The sequence below is a fragment of the Talpa occidentalis genome, unplaced genomic scaffold, assembly GCF_014898055.3.
Source record: "Talpa occidentalis isolate TD23 unplaced genomic scaffold, MPIMG_talOcc4v2.1 talOcc4.2, whole genome shotgun sequence".
Lineage (NCBI taxonomy): Eukaryota > Metazoa > Chordata > Mammalia > Eulipotyphla > Talpidae > Talpa > Talpa occidentalis.
Window position 1 is genome coordinate 19,256,064 of NW_023602073.1, and position 19,573 is coordinate 19,275,636.

A 19,573-nucleotide genomic window follows, 5' to 3' on the forward strand; every position below is an offset into this window, starting at 1 on the left:
TTCCTATCCCCAGATGGGATTCCAATCCTAAAATGTCTGCAGCTTGCTAGTGCTTCCGGAGTAAAACTGAATGAGGCTCCTTGCTCCAGCACTGAAGGCCCCTACAACATGCCGACCTCTTCAAACTTGCCTTTGTTACTAAGTTTGACAAACTATTAGTCTTTTCAGCTCTCCAGCGTGTCACCCTGTCCCTGCAGTGAACCACAAAGCCCGACGTGACCTCTACATTCCCTGAACTCCCACGGCCTTGGTTACATCTACAAGATATTCCTCATGGTGCTGCCTTGTTTGTGTGTGAGTCTTAGCACCTTTTATAATGAAGGCCTAGGCCCAAGCACATACTAGCCATGTGCTCATGATCTCGCCTTTCCCTTGTTGCCAATAACAGGCACTTAAAAGTACTTCTCTACAGCATTTCCCTGCTCTACGGAGAAGGCTTTTAAAGGATACACAGAAAACCTTCTTAAATCTCAGTGTTATCTGTGTAGAATGCTCTCTGGTTTGTAAAAGGCTTTCACGTATCTCTTCCTAGGACACAAGAAACAATTAAATGCCAAAGAAAATCAGTGTTTAAGATCAAGGCTATTGGGCCTCCCCTGGTGGCACAGCGGTTGAGCGCTGGGCTGTGAAGCTGCCTGTAGCCTCTGCAGCGCCGGTTCGATCCCCGGCTGCTCCCTGGCCACCGGAGGAGGGTCCCACATGGCGCGCAGACCTCTCCTGCCGCCCGCTGCTCCCCTCAGCAGTGTACTTCGGTCCTTCTGCCTGCTCTGCTCCCCGCTCTGGCTCTGGTGAATTCTCTCACCCTCCCGCGCTTCTGACTATACCCAGTGCTTGTATAAATAAATAAATTAAATAAATAAAATTTAAAAAAAAAAAAAAAGATCAAGGCTATTAATAACAGATTTTCAGGAAAGATTAAAAATGAAAGAAAAAAATGGCTAGCTTTGTGGATTTAGATTAATGTAGATCAATTTAAAAGGAGATAATAAGGGCTGAAAGTATTAACTGGAGAAAGTTGATAGAAATTTGGAAAGCTAAAGAATTTTAAATTAGATTGCAGTGGGGCAATATTGAAGGTCATGGAAGCTGGTGGGGAAGTGACAAAGGGAGAGGCCTGTGGTTTCCCCAACCAGCCCTGGTTCTTCCGGGAAGAAACCCAGAAAAGGGACATGAGGACAGAAAGAACAAGGTCAGGGATTTCCTCAGAAGCACGGACTGTTCTTGCAGAGCCTGAGAAGCTGGAAGCTGGTGACAGGCAGACACCTAGGAAAAAGTTACCAATCTTTGAAGAGCTCAGTAGAAGGTGATTTGGGTGAAAAGAGAAGAAATCACAAAATTGTTGTGATTCTCACAACATAGTCTTGACTGCACCTGTTGACCATCTGGATATTGTAGAACTGTTTCTGTCAGATACTCAGGATTCTCAGTGTGCTACTGAACACACATTTTCTCCTGCCCGTATTTGAGCACCTCTCTCATTGGCTGCCTCTGACCCTGTCTCCCTGTCCCCAAACCAAAGAGCAGTTTCAAAAACATGGATGACACCTGTTATCAATATTTGATGTGACACCTCTGATGTGAAGAAGTTAAACTTAGTTGGCAAAGCCTGAGTGCAATATTGGCTCTAAGTTGGGAGGAAGGTGCCCTGGCACTAGGTTAGGCCAAGATCAGGAGAGGGTGAGCAACGAGCTGGTGGACATCACAGAATTTATATCAAAATTTATAGACTTGCTCTGTGCCTTGATTGATTTCTACTTACCTGAACATGAAAGGTTACTCTCTAAAGAATAGAAAATGTGAAATAACTGAGTAGAGTGGGGTTCTGTGGGTAGAGCTGTCTCACAATGTCTTAATGACATAGTAGTTTAAGGCATTCTTACTGGAAGCACCATACTGTGCAGACGGATTCTTCCCCCATCTAACAACCATATATACTTGGCAATAAATACACTAGATTGAACTGTGTAAGAAACAGGGATTAACTCAGGCTCTTATTTACCTCTCACCGCCAGTCTCTGCACCACCACCTGCAGCTTTGTTTCTTTCTAGGTTTCATTACCCACAAGTCATATTGTGTTATTGTAAGAAAGCACTTGGGACCATAAGCAGCAGGCACACACACCTATAATTATACCCATGCCAAGAAGCCAGAGAACACGGTGCGCCTGCACCTGTAAAAATGGACACCCTGATTTGCATGTGTATCCCATCCCGTTTCAGCGATAAAGGCATGTCAGATATACCTAGGCTCCAAGATTCTTTTTCCATTTGCCTGAATCAACAGTGAACCTACCCAGCCTGGGATGGTTGCATGGCAACCTGGAATCTAGAACCTTCAAGAATTGGAACCCAAACACAAGTGACCTTAGTGAGAAATTCCTTAGAAATCTAGACAACACTGGATTTCAGAATGCTGAGTGTCATTTCACTGGCATATTTAATAAATGATAATAGCACCTGTACGCAAGGCACAATGGGGGGTGGGGGGGACATGGTCCATTGACCCATCAACTGGAGCAGGATTCTGTTGGGCAACATGTGTGCCCAGAGCAGCAGCCCCACAGGGGAGCACCCACCCAGCGGGCAGAAAGTGCCGGCTGAGGGCATTGGCCAGCCTGGAGCACCTCCAAGTCCAACAGGTAAGAATCAACCATGCCAGGTTCGACCTCTTCCAGACAGTTCTCTCACAGCCTCCTGGCAAGCCAGGTCTTACCGATCACCTTCTAGAATGCAGAAGATAATTCATCTCAGCCAAACTCTTGTTTTCTGACAAACAGCTGAGGCTGTTGAGGCTAATTAAGCCCCAGGCCGGGTCCACAGCAGGAAGGGTTCCCAGGGCTATGGAGGGAGGGTCTGTTCTCCCAGAGCCTGAGAAGCTGGAGCTGGTGAGAGGCGCCAGATACCCAAGAGGAGGCCTCACCTTAAGAGCCCCTCAGAGGACGATCTGGGAGGGGCAGGTCACTGGGGCGGGATTCTTTTCCCCACGTGGCTCCTCTGGTGTTGCAGCAGGTATGACGTCCGGGTGAAGCCTCTGCCGCACACATCACACTGATGGGGCTTCTCCCCGGTGTGGATCTTCTGATGCTCAAGGAGGCTTCTATTCTGCGTGAAACTCCTCCCGCATGTGTTACACTGATGAGACGCCGGGGCCCCAATGTCTTCCCATTGGCTCTGCACCCTGCTCTCGCCCTCCCAGGCGTCTCCGGCTTGGGGGTGCGGCGTGTGCTTAGCGCCATGGATCCGCTGGTGCCGCAGGAGGTGGGAATTCCTCCGGAAGGCCTTGCCGCACACGGCGCACCGGTATGGCTTCTCCCCGGTATGGATTTTGTGATGTTCCAGGAGGCTGCAGCTCTGGCTGAAGGTCTTGCCGCAGTCCTCACACTCGTAGGGCTTCTCCCCAGTGTGCGTCCGCTGGTGTTTGATGAGGTTTGAACTATGACTGAAGACTTTGCCACATTCCTCGCACTCATAGGGCTTCTCTCCCGTGTGGACGCGCTGATGGATGACCAGGGCCGAACTCCCAATGAAGGTCTTCCCGCAGTCCTCGCACTCGTAGGGCTTCTCCCCGGTGTGGATCCGCCTGTGCTTAGTCAGCCCTGAGCTCTGAGCAAAGCTCTTGCCACACTCGTGGCAAATGTGCCGCCTGCTCCCAAGGGCCCGTTTCTGCTTTCTGTGGAACCCGCCCTCTTTTTCACCAACTTCTGCGCAGGGAGACATCTGGCCCGTGGCTCCCCCTGGGGGGCATGGGCTCTGCCTGGCCTCCTTCTCCGGAGGGCCCTCGTCCCCAGGTGAGCCCCTCAGCTTAGTGCACACGTCCCCACCTGAAACCACAAATGGCAGCAGCTGTCATCGCGGCCCGGGACGGCCCTTGGTGAGGGCCAGGGAGGCAGTGGACAGAGGTCACGGATGCCAACGGGGAGGGTTTCAGGCAGCAACAAGGAGGGGAGTCAGGAGCAAGGATGGGGGTGCTGGGGAGGAGGGAGGCCTGAGAAGAAAGATGCAAAGTGGGAAGGAGAGAGTGGACGGGAGCGGGGGGAGGGAGGACCGAGTCTGTGCTGGGCAGGCTCTGAACTCTAAGACGGGGAGGCAGCCCGTGTCCCCCAGATTACACACTGAAAGGACTGGGCAGAGGCCACAGTGAACAAGGCAAGTGGAGGGACTTCTGGAGTGTTCTGGAAGCAACAGCCAAGTGAGCACCCAGGACTGAGTGTTCACCTGTGACAAGAACCTCCACCTCTGCTCTTGTCCCAGTCAGGTGGGTCCCCAAACAATAGGCTTTGGCGGGGGGTGGCCTGAGCTGGAGGGCCCGCTGGGCCCGGGGGGCTGTGTGACTCCAGATGTCAGTTGGCGACCTGCGCGTGCGCCCTCCTCGCTGAGCTCTGGTGCTGTACTCGGGCATCCTGAATTGACCATCAGCAAAACGCTGTTTTCTACCAACATTCCCTGAGGAGACCCCACACTGTGCACTGTCAGGCAGGCCGCAGGAAGGAAGTGGACACTCACAGGCACCTACTATGCGCCACACCCGCACCTACTATGAGCAGGATCTGCTTCAACCCCTCAACTGGCCGGAATGCTGGGAGGAGAGCTGAGCAGAAGTGAGACTCGGTGGTTACTGGTTACAAAGCCAGTCACAGGCTGGTTAATCGCTGCGCCTCAGAAACCGTGTTCTGAACCCAGTGAAAATTGAAGTGGCTTGGGCCTCCCCAGTGGCGCAGCGGTTAAGCACTGGGTTGCGAAGCTGCCCGCAGCTTCTGCAGTGCCGGTTCGATCCCCGGCTGCTCCCCGGCCACCGGAGGAGGATCCCACATGGCGCGCAGACCTCTCCTGCCGCCCGCTGCTCCCCTCAGCAGTGTACTTCGGTCCTTCTGCCTGCTCTGCTCCCCGCTCTGGCTCTGGTGAATTCTCTCACCCTCCCGTGCTTCTGACTGTACCCAGTGCTTGTATAAATAAATAAATAAATCTTAAAAAAAAAACAAAAAACAAAAAAAAACTGAAGTGGCTTCTCGCAGCCCTGGAAGCGTGAATACAGAGGATGCAAAAAGCACATGAGAAGCAGGGCCCGCCTTACCGGGGGAGACCAGGCTGCCGCAGTCCTGCCTTGCATCTCGGCAAAAGTTCACGTGGGGCGAGTCCAGCTGTGTCCATCCAGGGGCGAGAGGCAGGGACACATCTTCCATTTTCAGCACCCCCTAAAATAACCAAAACCTCACTGAGTTCTTCTTGCTCAACATCACTCCCGAAGCTCCACGTGAAGAACAAATGTTCCCCCTAAAGGGGCTTGAGAAGACAACACGTGGGGGACACATCTATTTATCCCTACCCCTCTAACCTTGCTGTCACGAAAATAACCACTTTTTGAAAATGGTTATTCTTCAGAATGAAAGAATTATTACAGAGGAGTAGCTCTTTTGCACGACTAAACAGTCCAGAGGTGAGAATGTGTGGCCACGCAGAGAGATGTGGAATTGTCAAAGCCTTTCAAACGCTTTGTGATGTACTGTGGCCAAGGAGAGAAGGGGCTCAATTATATTAACTTTTAACATATAGTGAATCTAGGCCTGAGTTGACAGAATTCATGGGGAATGTGGGTATGACAGAGCTTCAACCACTGAGATTTTCAAGCAGAGCATGGAAGACTGGGTAAGAAATGAAAATCCAGGTCAGGTAAAAATTGTTCCAATGGAACCAAACTTTAGACTGAAAGGACGGGCCTCATCTGTTTCTTCAAGTTCACCTTTCTAGAGGGCAGAGACCTGGTCTTTCCCTACTAAAAACACAGTTTATGGTGCCTTAAAAAAAATACAATTAATTAACCAGCACAACAAAATCTTTTACTTGAATTAACTTCTCTTGTTGAAGAAAATCCCATGATAAAGAACAATTAGATGGGGTGTAGGAGAGGTGGGGCGTACACACTGTCCTCCACCAGGAGTAAAAGAGGAAACCATATGAAGTGGGTCCCAGAAAAGGGCAGACAATGGAAGGCTTACGACGGATGAGAAAACCAGACTGTAGGGTGAGAGTGGATGTGGGGGTAGAAAGGGGTGGACTAGAAAGCCCACCCACAGGGAGAAGTCCTGGTCGCCTGGGGAGGTGGGGGCTCCAGCTCACCTGGGGCTCTGGCGTGAGCCTGGTGGCCCCTACTGCTTCTCTTCTGCAGTGCCCTCCGGGGGCAAGTCCAGGAACCTGGAGAACTAAGTAGGAAAGAAGCTCTGGATGACACCGCCCCTGGCATTCACTCCTGCCACGCCAAGGCCGAGTCCAATTCATAAACTGGAATATAAATTTCAGTCAAGAAGTTTATACAGAGTGCGCCTTTCCAAAATACCTGATTCCTACAGCACCAGCCCCAGGGCCTAAGAGAGGTGTGCACCACAGACACAGAAAGCACACATAGGCAGGATCCTCAGTAGGGGTGTGTAATGGGAGTCACACAAAAAAACAAACAAAAAAACAGAGAAAACTTTCCACTGGAAAACCTTTTAGTCTTGAATTTTATGGAGAAGGATAAAAGGATTTTGGTGGTGGTTGTGAAAATCTCTTTGGTAGCTGTTAGTGGCTTTCCTGCTTTAGTTTTAAAAAACTAACAGGAGTCAGATAAGACTGTCAAGTTGGAAAGGAGGGAACAGGAGTCTGCTTGCATGGAACCTGCTCAGATTTGAGAAAAATAACTTCAGGTTTTCCTATAAGTAGTGAACTTGGTGAGACAGAAAACAAATGAGTTTAGGGTCCTCCCTGGGGGCACAAGGGTTTAAGATGCAACCTATGAAGCTGTCTGCAGACACTGCAGCACAAGTTCAATCCCTGGCCAGCCAGGGAGCTACCCACTTGGCGCAGTAGACCTCTCATGCCTCGCCTGCTGCTCCCCTCAGCAGTGTATTTCAGTCAATCTGCCTGTTCTGCTCCCCACTCTCTCTGGTGAATCTTCTCACCCTCCACACCTCTGGCCTGCACCCCAGCTCTTGTATGCATAAATAAATAAATCTTTTTGAAAAAATGAGCTTAGGCTAGAAATTCTGTTGAAAAGTAAAGACTGCACGTTGGCTGGCAGGTCCAGTGTGTTATTCCTGGGAACTGCCCAAATCTCCACCGCACATGGGGACACGTGGGAGATTATAGTAGTTTCCTAATGAGTGATCTCACGCTGTTACTGTTACAAGACCAAGGATTTCTAAGATTTATACTGATTACCAACAGTACTACACTTTCTGGAATATTCTGACTAGCTTTACATATGCTTATTTATATTCTTCATAGTAGTTACCGATACTAAAAATTAGAGTGTAAGCTCACTGGATGCTTACCAACAACATGAGCCTCCACGAATATAAATTAAGTGGACAGAGATAACTGTGTTGTTAAAAAGAAAAAAATCCATCCTTTTCAAACACCAATTTTAATAAAGTCCTACTATGTCTAGGCTTGGTTAGGAAAGCTTCCCACCAGAGTCTGCAATTTCCCTTTCAGTCCCAATCTCAAAGTAAAGTACCCTGTCACAGGCATATAAAGTATCTTTCAACAGAGCTGTCTTGAATGAAATGGGATAAAGTCTGCATTGGAGAATCCTCACCTTGGTCTGGCAAGGCCTGGGGTCCCAGAGATTCATGCTTGAGCAGAGGCTTTCCTGGCTGAAACTGAGTACTTCGTGACCTCTGAGCTGGCGTCCACACGGCCATCTTGTAACAGAGGAGTTCTTGTCCCCGGTCACCCCCTGGAACCTAGAAGCCATTCGTTTATATTCCTGGGACACTCCCATCATGCTTTCTATGTATGCCAGGCCCTATTTCTACGAGTTTTGAGTATTAACTCCCTTAACACAGATAACAACAACCTTATACTATTATTATCTATTTTTGTAATGGGGGAAACTGAGGCACAGAGCTTCAGCAGGGGGCCCAACCTCTCCAGCTAGTACGCTGCATGCCAGGACACTGCATGCCAGGACACTGCATGTCAGGACGAGGCACAGGCAGAAGGGCTCCAGGGCCCACGCTCCCAGCCATCACTCTGCTCCCTCCCAACACTGCACTTTTATGGAAACTCTGAGAGTTGGTGCTCAGTTCTCAAAGAACACTAGTCTTTTCTTATCTGCAAAATTACAATAACAATTTCAAGTTACAGGGTCTGGAAAACCAGTAAATAAGATCACAGTATGTGAAGTCGCTTGACACAGGGCCTGGCACATGGAATGTTCCCACTAAATGGAACATTTGTAATGAATTAGCTTTCAAGTCACTTTCATGACCATTAATTAGTTCATGTGCAGCTCAGAACTTCCCACATCATCTATAAAGAACGAAGTGCCTTAAGCTAGAGATTTAAAATGATTTCTCACTGTTTCAGGGCTGGTGAGCTCCGGAGTCAACTCAAGAACCTTAGATGGCTGGTGACCAGTTACAAGACTTTCTGTTTACCCTGAAAGGGACACACGAGGGCACAGGATAATGCAAAGAGGAACTAGTCTCATGAACACCCAGGGCTTCCTGCTGTGGTCCACACACCCCCTCCCAAGTATCTTGTGAATCTGAATGGGGAGGAATTTTATCTTTACTAAGAGAAATTGAGTATTCCCTGCCATTAGGAGTAGAAGCAACAAACAATGTGGCATAAGCACACCCAGAACTCTGTCAGCAATAGAAACCGCAGATGTTTTCCTGACACATGGCAGCCAGGCAAATAAGGTCAGTCACTCACCACTCTGACACCCCAGGGATTAGGCCAGCCCCAAGCTCTTATTCATTCCTGCATTCATTTCAAAAAGCATGTGACTTTATCACAGATTTGCCTAGTGTTTTGATAACTATATATCAATATAACTAAAGTTTCATCATAACCCTTTGCACTTTCCTTTATGTGTAGGAAAATGTTATTATGAAAGGGGCCTGGGGCCTCCACCTCGCTGCCCAAGAGGTTCCTGGTACAAAAAGAGCCTGAGAACTTCTGGATTGCAAGGAGCTGCCCCTCCGGGGGACCCAGAGGCTTAGGAAGGGATAGACCCGCTGCCAGACACTACACCTGCCTCTACCTGCGGTCTGGGCGGGCCCAGCTGATTCTCCAGATGCTCCAGCAGCAGCACCGCCTCCTCCCCGCTCTCGGGGTGCTGCTCCCGCACCCAGCACTGCAGCTCCCCGGGGAGGATGGTCAGGAACTGCTCCAGCACCAGCAGCTCCAGGATCTGCTCCTTGCTGTGCGTCTCGGGCCGCAGCCACCGTCGGCAGAGCTCCCGGAGCCGGCACAGCGCCTCGCGGGGTCCCTCGGCCTCGGGGTAGCTGAACCCTCGGAAGCGCTGGCGGGAGCGCTCCGGGCCAAAAGCGGGGCTGTCGGATGCACCGGCTTCAGCAGCCAAGGAGGCGGTTTCCTCCTTCACCTTCACGGTCAGAATCCCTGCCCGGTCCTCTGCGGACTGGGCGTCCAGGGCTGCACTTTCCTTTGGTTCTCTGGCCATCCTGGCAGTCCTGGGGTGTCACTCCAGCCGGGAGCTGTATTTCTACAGAAAATTCTTGAAAGGTGGGAAATAACTGTTAGCCAGAAAAACTGCGGGTGGTTCCCCCTGCGTGCCCAGGGGCTCAGAACACCCTGGATCGCAGCTGCACGGATTCCTCCCTACATCCCGCGCCGCTGCAGCGTCCTCCTCTGCACCCATCCAGGACCCCACAAGTATCCCCAAGGATGTCCCGGGGAAGACAGGACATTCTCCACGACAGGAAAAAAGCCGAGGCGGGGTCACAGGAAGCCTACGTGGGAATCGGGGCCACTTCCTGGGATCTCTAGGAAGCGCCTCTCGGTGGTAATTCCTGAGTTAACCCTTTAGCAACTACGTCATCACCTGCACTGATACAATGTCTGAATTTGCTTCAAATTCAGGAGAGGAAGAAAATAGCATAATGATAGTTGTTGATCTGTTAAGAAGCGTAGGGGTGTGTGACTGTAATAGTCTTTGTACATTTATATGTATTTGAAATATTCCATAGTAATTGTCTTTTTTTTTAAAGATTTATTTATTTTTATACAAGAATTGGGGTACAGGCCAGAGATGCGGGGGGTGAGAGGACCCACCAGAGACAGAGCGGGGAACAGAAGGAACAGAACAGGCAGACGGACGCAAGTACACCACCGAGGGGAGCAGCGGGTCTGTCCCGCCATGTGGGTTTCTCCCTGGCCCGCCGGGAATGAAACTAGTGCTGACCAGGGAGGCCCCATAGTAATTTTCTTTTAATTAAACAAAATCCCACCTTCCTTCCTGAATAAATCAACCCAAAAGCCAAAGTGGAAGAAAAGGCAGCCCAGCCTGGAGTGAGGTTGTAGCCTGAATGAGGAGAGGGTTTACACTGGTGAGATGAAGGCTAGGCCTTCCCAAATGTGTGACTGTAATATGTGGATTACTTCAAACTAAGATCAACAGAGGCCCTGCAGGCTCATGAGAAAATTTTACCACTCCCTTAACTGCCTAGGAGAATGAAAACTGGGGTATTGCCCAGAATTAGTGTTTTTACCAGAAATAAACTTTTTATAGGAGAAATCTATCTATTTGGCAGGGTAAACACGTAATATCAGAGTGTGGAGTCTTCATATTGAGTCACCCTTTCCTTGTCATGTGAGTCTGAATCCTCTCTCCCTTGAAGCTTCAGATCTCCAGCCCATTCCTTAGCTCAGAATATATTCCCGAGAGGACAGGGGGTATTTCCTCTCTTCCATGACAGTTAGGAGGGGTCTATGGCAGGGAAATTGACATTGAAATATAACTACCATCTATTGACCTCATTAACCAACCATCCACTTGAGGTCTGAGCCCAACTGAGAGAAGCAAGAAGACAGCAGGAAACTGATTATCCATTGGAAGACTTAATCAAGCAAATACACTTAAGATATTGAGTTTTCTCATGTCAGAGTTACAAACATGAAAAAGAGAAAGGCCAAAATTATTCCTGTAGTGTGTGAATTCAAACTGAAATTGACAACATGGGGGCCTCCCTGGTGGTACAAGGGGTTAAGATGCAACCTATGAAGCTGTCCGCAGCAACTGCAGCAGGACACAATAAAGCAGGATTTCTTTTAAAATATACAAGCTACACAAAACATGGGGCCTCCTTTGTGGTGCAGGGTTAAAGAGAGTGCTATCAAGCTATTGGCAGCCACTGTAGCACGAGTTTGATCCCTGTCGAGGGAGCAACCCACATGGCGCAGCAGACCTCTCCTGTCTCACTTGCTGCTTCCCTCCGCAGTGTATTTCAGTAGATCTGCCTGTTCTACTCCCCACTCTGGTGAATCCTCTCACCCCCCACACATCTGGTCTGCACCCCAGTTCTTGTATGCATAAATAAATCTTTAAAAATATAAACAAACTACACAAATATGTGGGAAACAACTGGTAAATTTGACACAAAAATTTAAAACTACATCAAAAGATAACAGAAACAAGTGGAAATGACAAACAAAAGTCTGACAGAAGATATTTGCAATGACTAAGGATCTATATCCAGAACATACAAATATTCTACATATCCAGAATAAATATTCTACAAATAAGGAAGAAAAAAATCCAACCATCAAACAGAAAAATTGATGAGGCTTCTACACTGGCAATTCACAGATGAGGACTCTGGAATGACCAATAAACAAATCACAAAAATTCAAGTAGCCTAGTCTCTTGACTTTGAGTAGGTCTCTAATTCTACTTTTTTCCCCAAAGATTTATTTATTTATGCATACAAGGGCTGGGGTATAGGCCAGAGGTGAGGGGCGTGAGAGGATTCACCAGAGACGGAGTGGGGAACAGAACAGGCAGACCGACTGAAAGACACTGCTGAAGGGTGCAGCGGGAAGACAGGAGAGGTCTGCTGTGCCACATGGGTTGCTCCCTGGCTGGGGATCGAACTCATGCTGCAGTGGCTGTGGACAGCCTCATAGATTGCCTCTTAACCCCTTGTGCCACCAGGGAGGCCCTGATTCTACTATTATTGCGGTTCTTCATTTGTAAACAGAGATTATACAAATTTGGCTATTGTTCTGGATTAAATTGTGTCCCCCCCCCCAGAAAAAAGGTATGTTAAGTGCCCTAAACCCCAATAACTGATAATGTGATCTTATTTGGTGGTGGGGTAATCAAGATAAACAAAGGTAATTAATAAAGTGGGTCATTAGGATGGGCCCTAATACAATATGACTGATGTCCTTATAAAAATGGGAAATTTGAAAAGCGTGAGAGAGACACAAAGGAGAAGACCATGTGACCATGAAGGCAGGGAACGGGGTGATGCATTGAGAGGTCAGGGTACACAACAATTGCCAGCAAACCAGCAGAAGGCAGAAGGGGAGCGTTTTCCTCAGTCTTAAAAAAGTAATAATCCCGACCACACCTTGATCTGAACCTTCAGAACTGTGAATCAATAAATACATTTCAGTTGCTACGTCATTCAGCTTGTGGCATTTTCTAATGGCAGGGCCAAGAAAGGAACTGTTATTGTGAGGACTGAATTAAACAATATGTGGAAGCACCTACCCAGCACTTTGCGGAGAACACAGTGGCCACTCCATAAATGCTGGCGTCTGTGTTACCGCCTCATCTTCCCCCCGCCCCACATCTACTCATAGCCCAGGAGAGGACACTGCAGGCTAAAGACACACACGAGCTGCATTGGAAACAGCGTGAAGAACCAGGCGCTGTGGGGAGCGGGCTCCGTGGCCTCAAGATGGCGAGGTGCTAACTGGGTTCACGAGAGGACACGAGTGGCTCGTTGGGATAATCCTGCCGTCGGAGGAAACGTCAATAAGCCTGAAGCAAACTGGTTTCCCGTGCTGCACGGGGACGTCTAAATCCTGAAACCCGGGGCGGAGACGCCCCTTTATCCACCAGGTAAGAAACTTCCAGTATCAGTCAAAGATGCCTCAAGGCGCATGCGCCGGCTGGGTCGTCGCCTGGCAACAGGCCGGAAACGGAAGTCGTGTGCGGGGACCTTTGCTTGTGCGCCTGCGCCGGAGGCGTTCGGGCGTCCCTCCGGTCTCTGTAGTAACCGCTGGGCGTTGGCCATTCGGCGGGCTGTGAAAGCGCAGTTCATGGCGCCAGTGTCCAGGCCCCGTTATCCCGACGACACCCCGGGCTCTTGGAGACGCCAACACAGCTCGTCGAGGAGCCCGCCGTTCCCGCAGACCAGACGCTCCCCTTGGGACGGCCGTTCCCGCCCTCACTCCTGCGGCCGCGAGGGCCTCAGGCCGCAGTGGGGTGGGTCGGGCCCCGGCGCCTCTTACCCACTGAGCGGCACGGGGTCTCGAGAGCGGCAGCCTGGACTCCGCAACTATACTTTCTCGTCCCCATCGTTCTACTATGGCGGATACCGCTACCATCACCACCACCATTATGCGGGCGACCGCCAGTGGGCGGAAGACCGCGAGAAGGAGACGCAGGAGAGCTTTAGGCAGCGGAGGCTGAAAGAAAGAGAAAGAATTGGGGAGTTGGGGGCTCCTGAGGTGTGGGGGCTGTCTCCAAAGTTTCCTGAGCCGGACTCTGATGAGCACACCCCAGTTGAGGATGAAGAGGCAAGGACTCAAAAGAGCAGCAGTTCAGATTCCAGCTCGGAAGGGAAAAGGAAAAAGAAGACCAGACGTTCAAGAAACAAGAAAAAAAGAAAGAGAAAGTCCAAAAGAAAGCATAGGAAGTACTCGGATAATAGTGACAGTAATTCAGACTCTGACACTGACTCTAGCTCCAGTAATGATAAAAAGAGAGCCAAAAAAGCCAAGAAGAAAGAGAAGAAAAGGAAACACAGAGCCAAAAAACCCAAGAAAAAGAAGAGTAAGAAAACAAGAAAAGAATCCAGTGACTCGAGCAATAAGGATTCAGACGGGGAGTTGCCAGAAGATAACTGGATTAAGCAGCCTAAGATTGCAGATGCCACGGATCTTATAGGTCCAGAAGCGCCTGTGACACACACCTCCCAAGATGAGAAACCTTTGAACTATGGCCATGCTCTGCTCCCAGGAGAAGGTGCAGCTATGGCTGAGTATGTCAAAGCCGGGAAGCGTATCCCACGCCGAGGGGAGATCGGGCTCACGAGTGAAGAGATTGCTTCATTTGAATGTTCAGGTTATGTTATGAGTGGTAGCAGGCATCGCAGAATGGAGGCTGTTCGACTGCGTAAAGAGAACCAGATCTACAGTGCTGATGAGAAGAGAGCCCTTGCATCCTTTAACCAAGAAGAACGACGGAAGAGAGAGAATAAGATCCTAGCCAGTTTCCGAGAGATGGTATACAGAAAGACAAAAGGGAAAGATGACAAATAAGCGTTTTCATATTACAGCCTGCCTTTAAACAATTTTTCTATCCCCAAAATAGTATTTAAAAGGCTGTGTGGTCTGTTGTACCTACTTATGTTAATAATAAGTCCCTCAAGAAAAAATTGCATTTTGAGATCTCTTTAGAAAGCTTTTTGGTTATTTTTAACTAAAAGTATATGCACATGGTTTTCAGAACTATCTATGGGAGAATCAGTAATCTTTTAACACAGTCTCTGATTCTTCTCTCCCAAGAAATCTCTTTTTGCTGTCTTCTATATCCATCATAAGTTTTTAGTATATTGCAGGATAATGATAGGCGCTGTCATCCCCAAGTGTTTTTTGTTTTGTTTTGTTTTTAATTCCTCTTGCCCTGACTCTTCTCTTTGGCCTTATGAAGCCATTCATTTGCCTCAGGGAGGACTCAAGAACTTCAGAAAGAGCAAAGGATTTAACTGAATATATGCTTCTGGAATTAACCTGAGGAGTAAAGACGGTTTAGCGGATATAACTAAGAAGTCCAGCAGGCGGACAGGTTTGCTGCCCAGCTTTAATAGGACTATGGCTTCTTTTTCACCTTCAGCTTCCTCTTCAGGCTGGTTTCCCTTAAATAACAAGAGGGCTGCCAAAGCTCCTGAGTTAGATTTTATATTTCCTGGTCCACTGCTGAAAAGAGAAAGAATATTACTGTCTTCAGAGTCCAGATAATCCTGAGAGTCTGCCTAATTTGGATTAGTTCTGGTCACATGGCTACCCACAGTATGCTGTTGCCAGGGAAACAATCACTTAGACCAAACCTGGTCTGTTTATGGTCTACATGGGGAAGGAGAGGATACCTGAATGAAAAGCAGGGTAATGTCATTACCAACAAATGCCATGACAGTTTGGAATAATTTTTTAAAAGCAGTAAAGTATGTGTGCCAGAAGCCAAACATTGAAAAAAGGTTTGGCCTTGACTATTAGAGGTCAAGTACCTGATTGAAAGGAATATGGGGTTTCTCCATAGAAATAGGAAAAGGTGGAGATCTGGGGTGCCTGAGTCTTCCAAAGAGTAGATTAGGTGCCACAATAGACTAGGAGGAGAAATGAAAAGGTAGAGGGGGAAACAGTTGGCAGAGCTCTGGAGAAAGATCATATTAGGAGGAGACATATGGTCAAGAGAGTTAGCATTGAGACTGGCTAATCCTATGCTGGGAAAACTAGAATGTACTCTATTCATGATCTGTTGTCACTGGGTGACAGCTGCCTGAACCCTGAGACTTCATAACAATAAACAATCTCATTTGGGTAAGCCCCTTTGCAAAGCTCAAGATCCTGGTAAGCCCCACAGAGCCAAAGGTGAGGGGGTGGGATTCTAGAATCTGGCAGGACAGTGTTATGTAAAAGGGGGCTTCACCTCAACATGAGGCTTAATAGCCCAATACATTGGACCACACTAGCTTGAGATTTTCAACAAAGGTTGGAAACTCTGGTGGAAGCCACCTTGTTACAAATACCTTATCCATGTTTAGAAACAATACCACACAGTACACAAATATCTATACCTTGCTTTTTCACTTAACAATACATCTTGGAGATGTTTTTTATCAGTACATATGAAAGTACCTTGTTCTTTCAAGTGATCTCACAGAGTTCTAGTGTGTGGAAGTACCATATTTTATTGAATATTTAAGATGTTTATTTTGTTATTACACAATACTGTAGTGAAAAACCTGTGTATTATCTATATCATATGTAGAAATACTATTACTGGGTCAAAAAAGGATCCTTTGGAACATGTAAAAATGGTCACCTGGTAGTGGAATTATTGGATCAAAGGGAAAAAATTTTCTAGGTAGTTTCTTGGTGCTAAGTATAGAGTTCTGTATTAGGGGGAAGCCAAGGAGCAAGTTAGATTTGATATCTGTCATCGGATATTTTACTTTCTAAGGAGACACAGACTTTAAAAAGTTAACAGATACATATATAATTTACTAACATGCTGGGAAGGAAATAAGAGGCTGGAGACAGTAATGGGGGATGTTTTTGATAGAGTGGTGAGGGCAAGTCTAAGAATGTCATATTTAAACTATGCCCCCTGACATTTTAACGATATTGCAACATTGCCTTCCAAATCAGATGTACCAGTTTCCATGCCCTCTTATATCACCACCAGTATTGTACTTCTAAACCTTTTGATCTTTGCAAATCCTCTAGGTGAAAATGGCAATTAAAAAATGTTCATTTCTATAAGAGTAAAGTTGAGCATGTTTTCAAATATGAGTCTCGCATTTTTAAAAAAGATTTATTTATTTATTTTATACAAGAACCAGGGTGCAAGCCAGATGTGCGGGAGGGTGAGAGAGGATTCACCAGAGAGAGCGGGAAATAGAACAGGCAGACTGACGAAATATATTGCTGAGGGGAGCAGCAGGTGAGACAGGAGGGGTCTGCCCCGCCATGTGGGGCCCTCGCCGGCAGGCCAGGATCCAACCGGCACTGCAGAGGCTGCGGACAGTTTCATAGCGCTGTGTTCAACTGCCTGCGCCACCAGAGGAGGCCCAGAGTCTTGCATTTTTTTCTGGTGAATTACCCACATTATAACCTTTGTCCATTTTTGTTGGCCCTTTTCTCATTGCTCATAAGCATTCTTCAAATAATAAACCCTTTCTATCATGTATCTTGTGTATATTTTCTCCTAAGTAAGCCCAGGTAAAATTAGTGGGCTTCTTTTTCAAATAGACAAAGTACATACAATGCTACAAATAATAGTTTTTGTGAGAGCATTTTGTACTGTTCTTGTGCTTAATTTGCTGCTTAATAATGTTGGTCAGTAAAGCTGCCTAAAAGATTGTGGAGTTGGAATTTGAGTGTGTAGCACATTGTCTCAGGGGCTCTAATGAAAGCAAGTTTTTATTTTTAAATAGTTTTGCCCACAGTACAATGTTATGGCTTGTGGAATAGAAGGAAAACAGGACGACAAACACTTTGCATCATGTTTAGGTTTCAAGAAACCATCAGGGTCACTTTCCTATTAAACTTTGCTTAAAGGGGAAGTTGAAAAGATCAAATTGCTGGCCTGACTTTTATTTAGTGCTAAGAAACAGCCCAAGAAAGCAAAGTTTACTGCTGATTGATTTACAATTGATAAATTTTATAAAACATCAACTTTCTCATTTTTTGACTTCTGTGTTTCGTGAAATACAGCACTTCATCCACCTCCCCTCAACATAAGGGTCCTAATGGGTATTTCACAGTAAAATTTTTAAAGATCTATAGAACAAGGAAGGTAATTTTTTTTTTTTTTTAACTTATAGCTATCAGCAATTCAAGTCAAAAGTACTGCCTCTTGGGGCCTCCCTGGTGGCGCAAGGGGTTAAGCACTTCACTATGAAGCAATCTGCAGTCTCTGGAGCACGAGTTCAATTCCTGGTCCGCCAGCGAGCAACCCACATGGGGCAGCAGACCTCTCCTGATTCGCCCACTGCTCCCTTCATAAGTGTATATCAGTCAATCTGCCTGTTCTGTTCCCTACTCTGTCTTTGGTGAATCCACTCATCCCCCACATCTCTCACCTGTGCCCCAGCTCTTGTATGCATAAATAGATAAGTCTTCAAAAAAAAAAAATATTGCCCCTTTAATTCTTAGCAAATTCCACTGGATTTTCATGAGAATACTTGTAAGACTTCACCATGAATCGTGAAATCATGAAGGAGGCTTTTGTTTAAGATATATTTAATTTTGCCATATAAAGGAAGTACTCATCTGTTCCCACTAAGAGTTTCCCCTTCTCATCAAAAATACATGTTAAATTTTTTTTTTAATAGAGGCATCTTTTTATTTATTTATTTGTTTCTTTGTTTGTTTTGTTTATACAAGCACTGGGTACAGTCAGAAGCGCGGGAGGGTGAGCGAATTCACCAGAGCCAGAAGGGAGAGCAGAGCAGGCAGACTGACGAAGTACACTGCTGAGGGTAGCAGCAGGTGGCAGGAGAGGTCTGCGCGCCATGTGGGACCCTCGTCCGGCGGCCGGGGATTGAACCGGCACTGCAGAGGCTGAGGACAGCTTCACAGTGCGGCACTCAACTGCCTGTGCCACCAGGGAGGCCCAACGAATTGATTTCTGTTGTTAAAAATAAGTACTCTGTCCTGGTACACAAAATGGTATTTTGATTTATTCTCACCTTATCAAGTCTTACCCCTTCTAAAAGATAAACAGCTTGCTTTAAAATGTACACCTTGACTTATTTTTAAACTCTTTGTTAAGCTACATTAAGGATTTTGCTATTCTGCAGGATACCCAATACCAATAATCTCAGCTTTGATAATATGAATGACATTTAAGAAACCAGCCATGGTAAAAATTTTGTCTTTCATTTTTTTAAATGTTATTTATTTTTTATATATATATTACATCATCCTTCATTTTTGTACAATGTATGATTTCCCATGAAATTCCCACCACCAATTCACCAGTGCACCATCACCATAGTCCATTGTGCTCTTTCCATCCCTGTCCCAACCCCTCTCCCTCCTCCTCCCCTACAGAATGTATCTGGTCTATGGTTTCCTGTTGATTTTGATTTTTACTTTATTATAGTTATTTTTTTCCTGATCTTTTATTTGCTCTTCTACATTCCTCCTATAAGTGAGACCATCCAATATTTTTTTCTTTCTGACTTACTTCGCTGAGCATAATCCCTTGCAGCTCCATCAATGTTGCTGCAAATGGCATGAGTTTATCCTTTTTGATTGTTGAGTAATATTCCATTGTGTGTATATATATATATATATATATATATATATATATATATACCACATCTTCTTGATCCAGTCATCTGTTTTGGGGCATTTGGGTTATTTGCATAGCTTACTTATTGTAAACAGTGCTGCAATAAGTATAGGGGTGCAGGTGTCCTTTTGAATTAATGTTTTTGTGTCCTTTGGGTAGATACCTAGGAGTGGAATTGCTGGATCATATGGAAGCACCTTTTTTAGTAGTTTGAGGAACCTCCACACAGCTTTCCATTGTGGTTGAACCAGTTTGCATTCCCCATGGTAGGGATTTTGAAAGGGAGTAAATTAATTAGGATATATTCACTTCCTTTCAAAATTTAATTTTACGGGGCCTCCCCTGGTGGCGCAGGTGGTTGAGCGTCACGCTGTGAAGCTGTCCACAGGCTCTGCAGTGCCGGTTTGATTCCGGCCGGCTGGCGAGGGTCCCACATGGCACGGCAGACCTCTCCTGTCTCGCCCGCTGCTCCCCTCAGCAGTGTATTTCAGTCACTCTGCCTGTTCTTTTCCCTGTTCTGTCTCTGGTGAA

The 19,573-nt window shown here is 46.9% G+C and overlaps 2 protein-coding genes across 2 annotated transcripts; one reads left to right on the plus strand and one right to left on the minus strand.

Moving 5' to 3' along the window:
* Positions 1 to 886: 886 nt before the first annotated feature.
* Positions 887 to 9,779, minus strand: ZKSCAN4 (zinc finger with KRAB and SCAN domains 4). The gene is made up of 5 exons (XM_037519064.2): positions 9,029 to 9,779; positions 7,574 to 7,721; positions 6,115 to 6,197; positions 5,072 to 5,192; positions 887 to 3,821 (listed from the first exon to the last, which is right to left on the minus strand). Exons 1-5 carry the CDS (start codon positions 9,446 to 9,448, stop codon positions 2,959 to 2,961), a joined length of 1,635 nt encoding a protein of 544 aa, XP_037374961.1. The 5' UTR covers positions 9,449 to 9,779; the 3' UTR covers positions 887 to 2,958.
* Positions 9,780 to 12,968: 3,189 nt separating this feature from the next.
* NKAPL (NFKB activating protein like) lies at positions 12,969 to 16,911 on the plus strand. Its single transcript, XM_037519080.2, has one exon. The coding sequence runs from the start codon at positions 13,057 to 13,059 to the stop codon at positions 14,278 to 14,280; it is 1,224 nt and encodes a 407-aa protein (XP_037374977.1). The 5' UTR covers positions 12,969 to 13,056; the 3' UTR covers positions 14,281 to 16,911.
* The last annotated feature ends 2,662 nt before the right edge of the window (positions 16,912 to 19,573 follow it).

What these genes read in the sequence shown, in the direction of transcription:
- NKAPL (XM_037519080.2), top strand. Translation starts at nt 13,057, where the DNA reads ATGGCGCCAGTGTCCAGGCCCCGTTATCCCGACGACACCCCGGGCTCT.
- ZKSCAN4 (XM_037519064.2), bottom strand. Translation starts at nt 9,448, where the DNA reads ATGGCCAGAGAACCAAAGGAAAGTGCAGCCCTGGACGCCCAGTCCGCA. An exon ending in CCAGGCCTTGCCAGACCAAG is followed by an intron (nt 6,198 to 7,573) that starts GTGAGGATTCTC and finishes TTTCCTACTTAG; the next exon opens with TTCTCCAGGTTCCTGGACTT. An exon ending in GGCTCACGCCAGAGCCCCAG is followed by an intron (nt 5,193 to 6,114) that starts GTGAGCTGGAGC and finishes TGGTTATTTTAG; the next exon opens with GGGGTGCTGAAAATGGAAGA.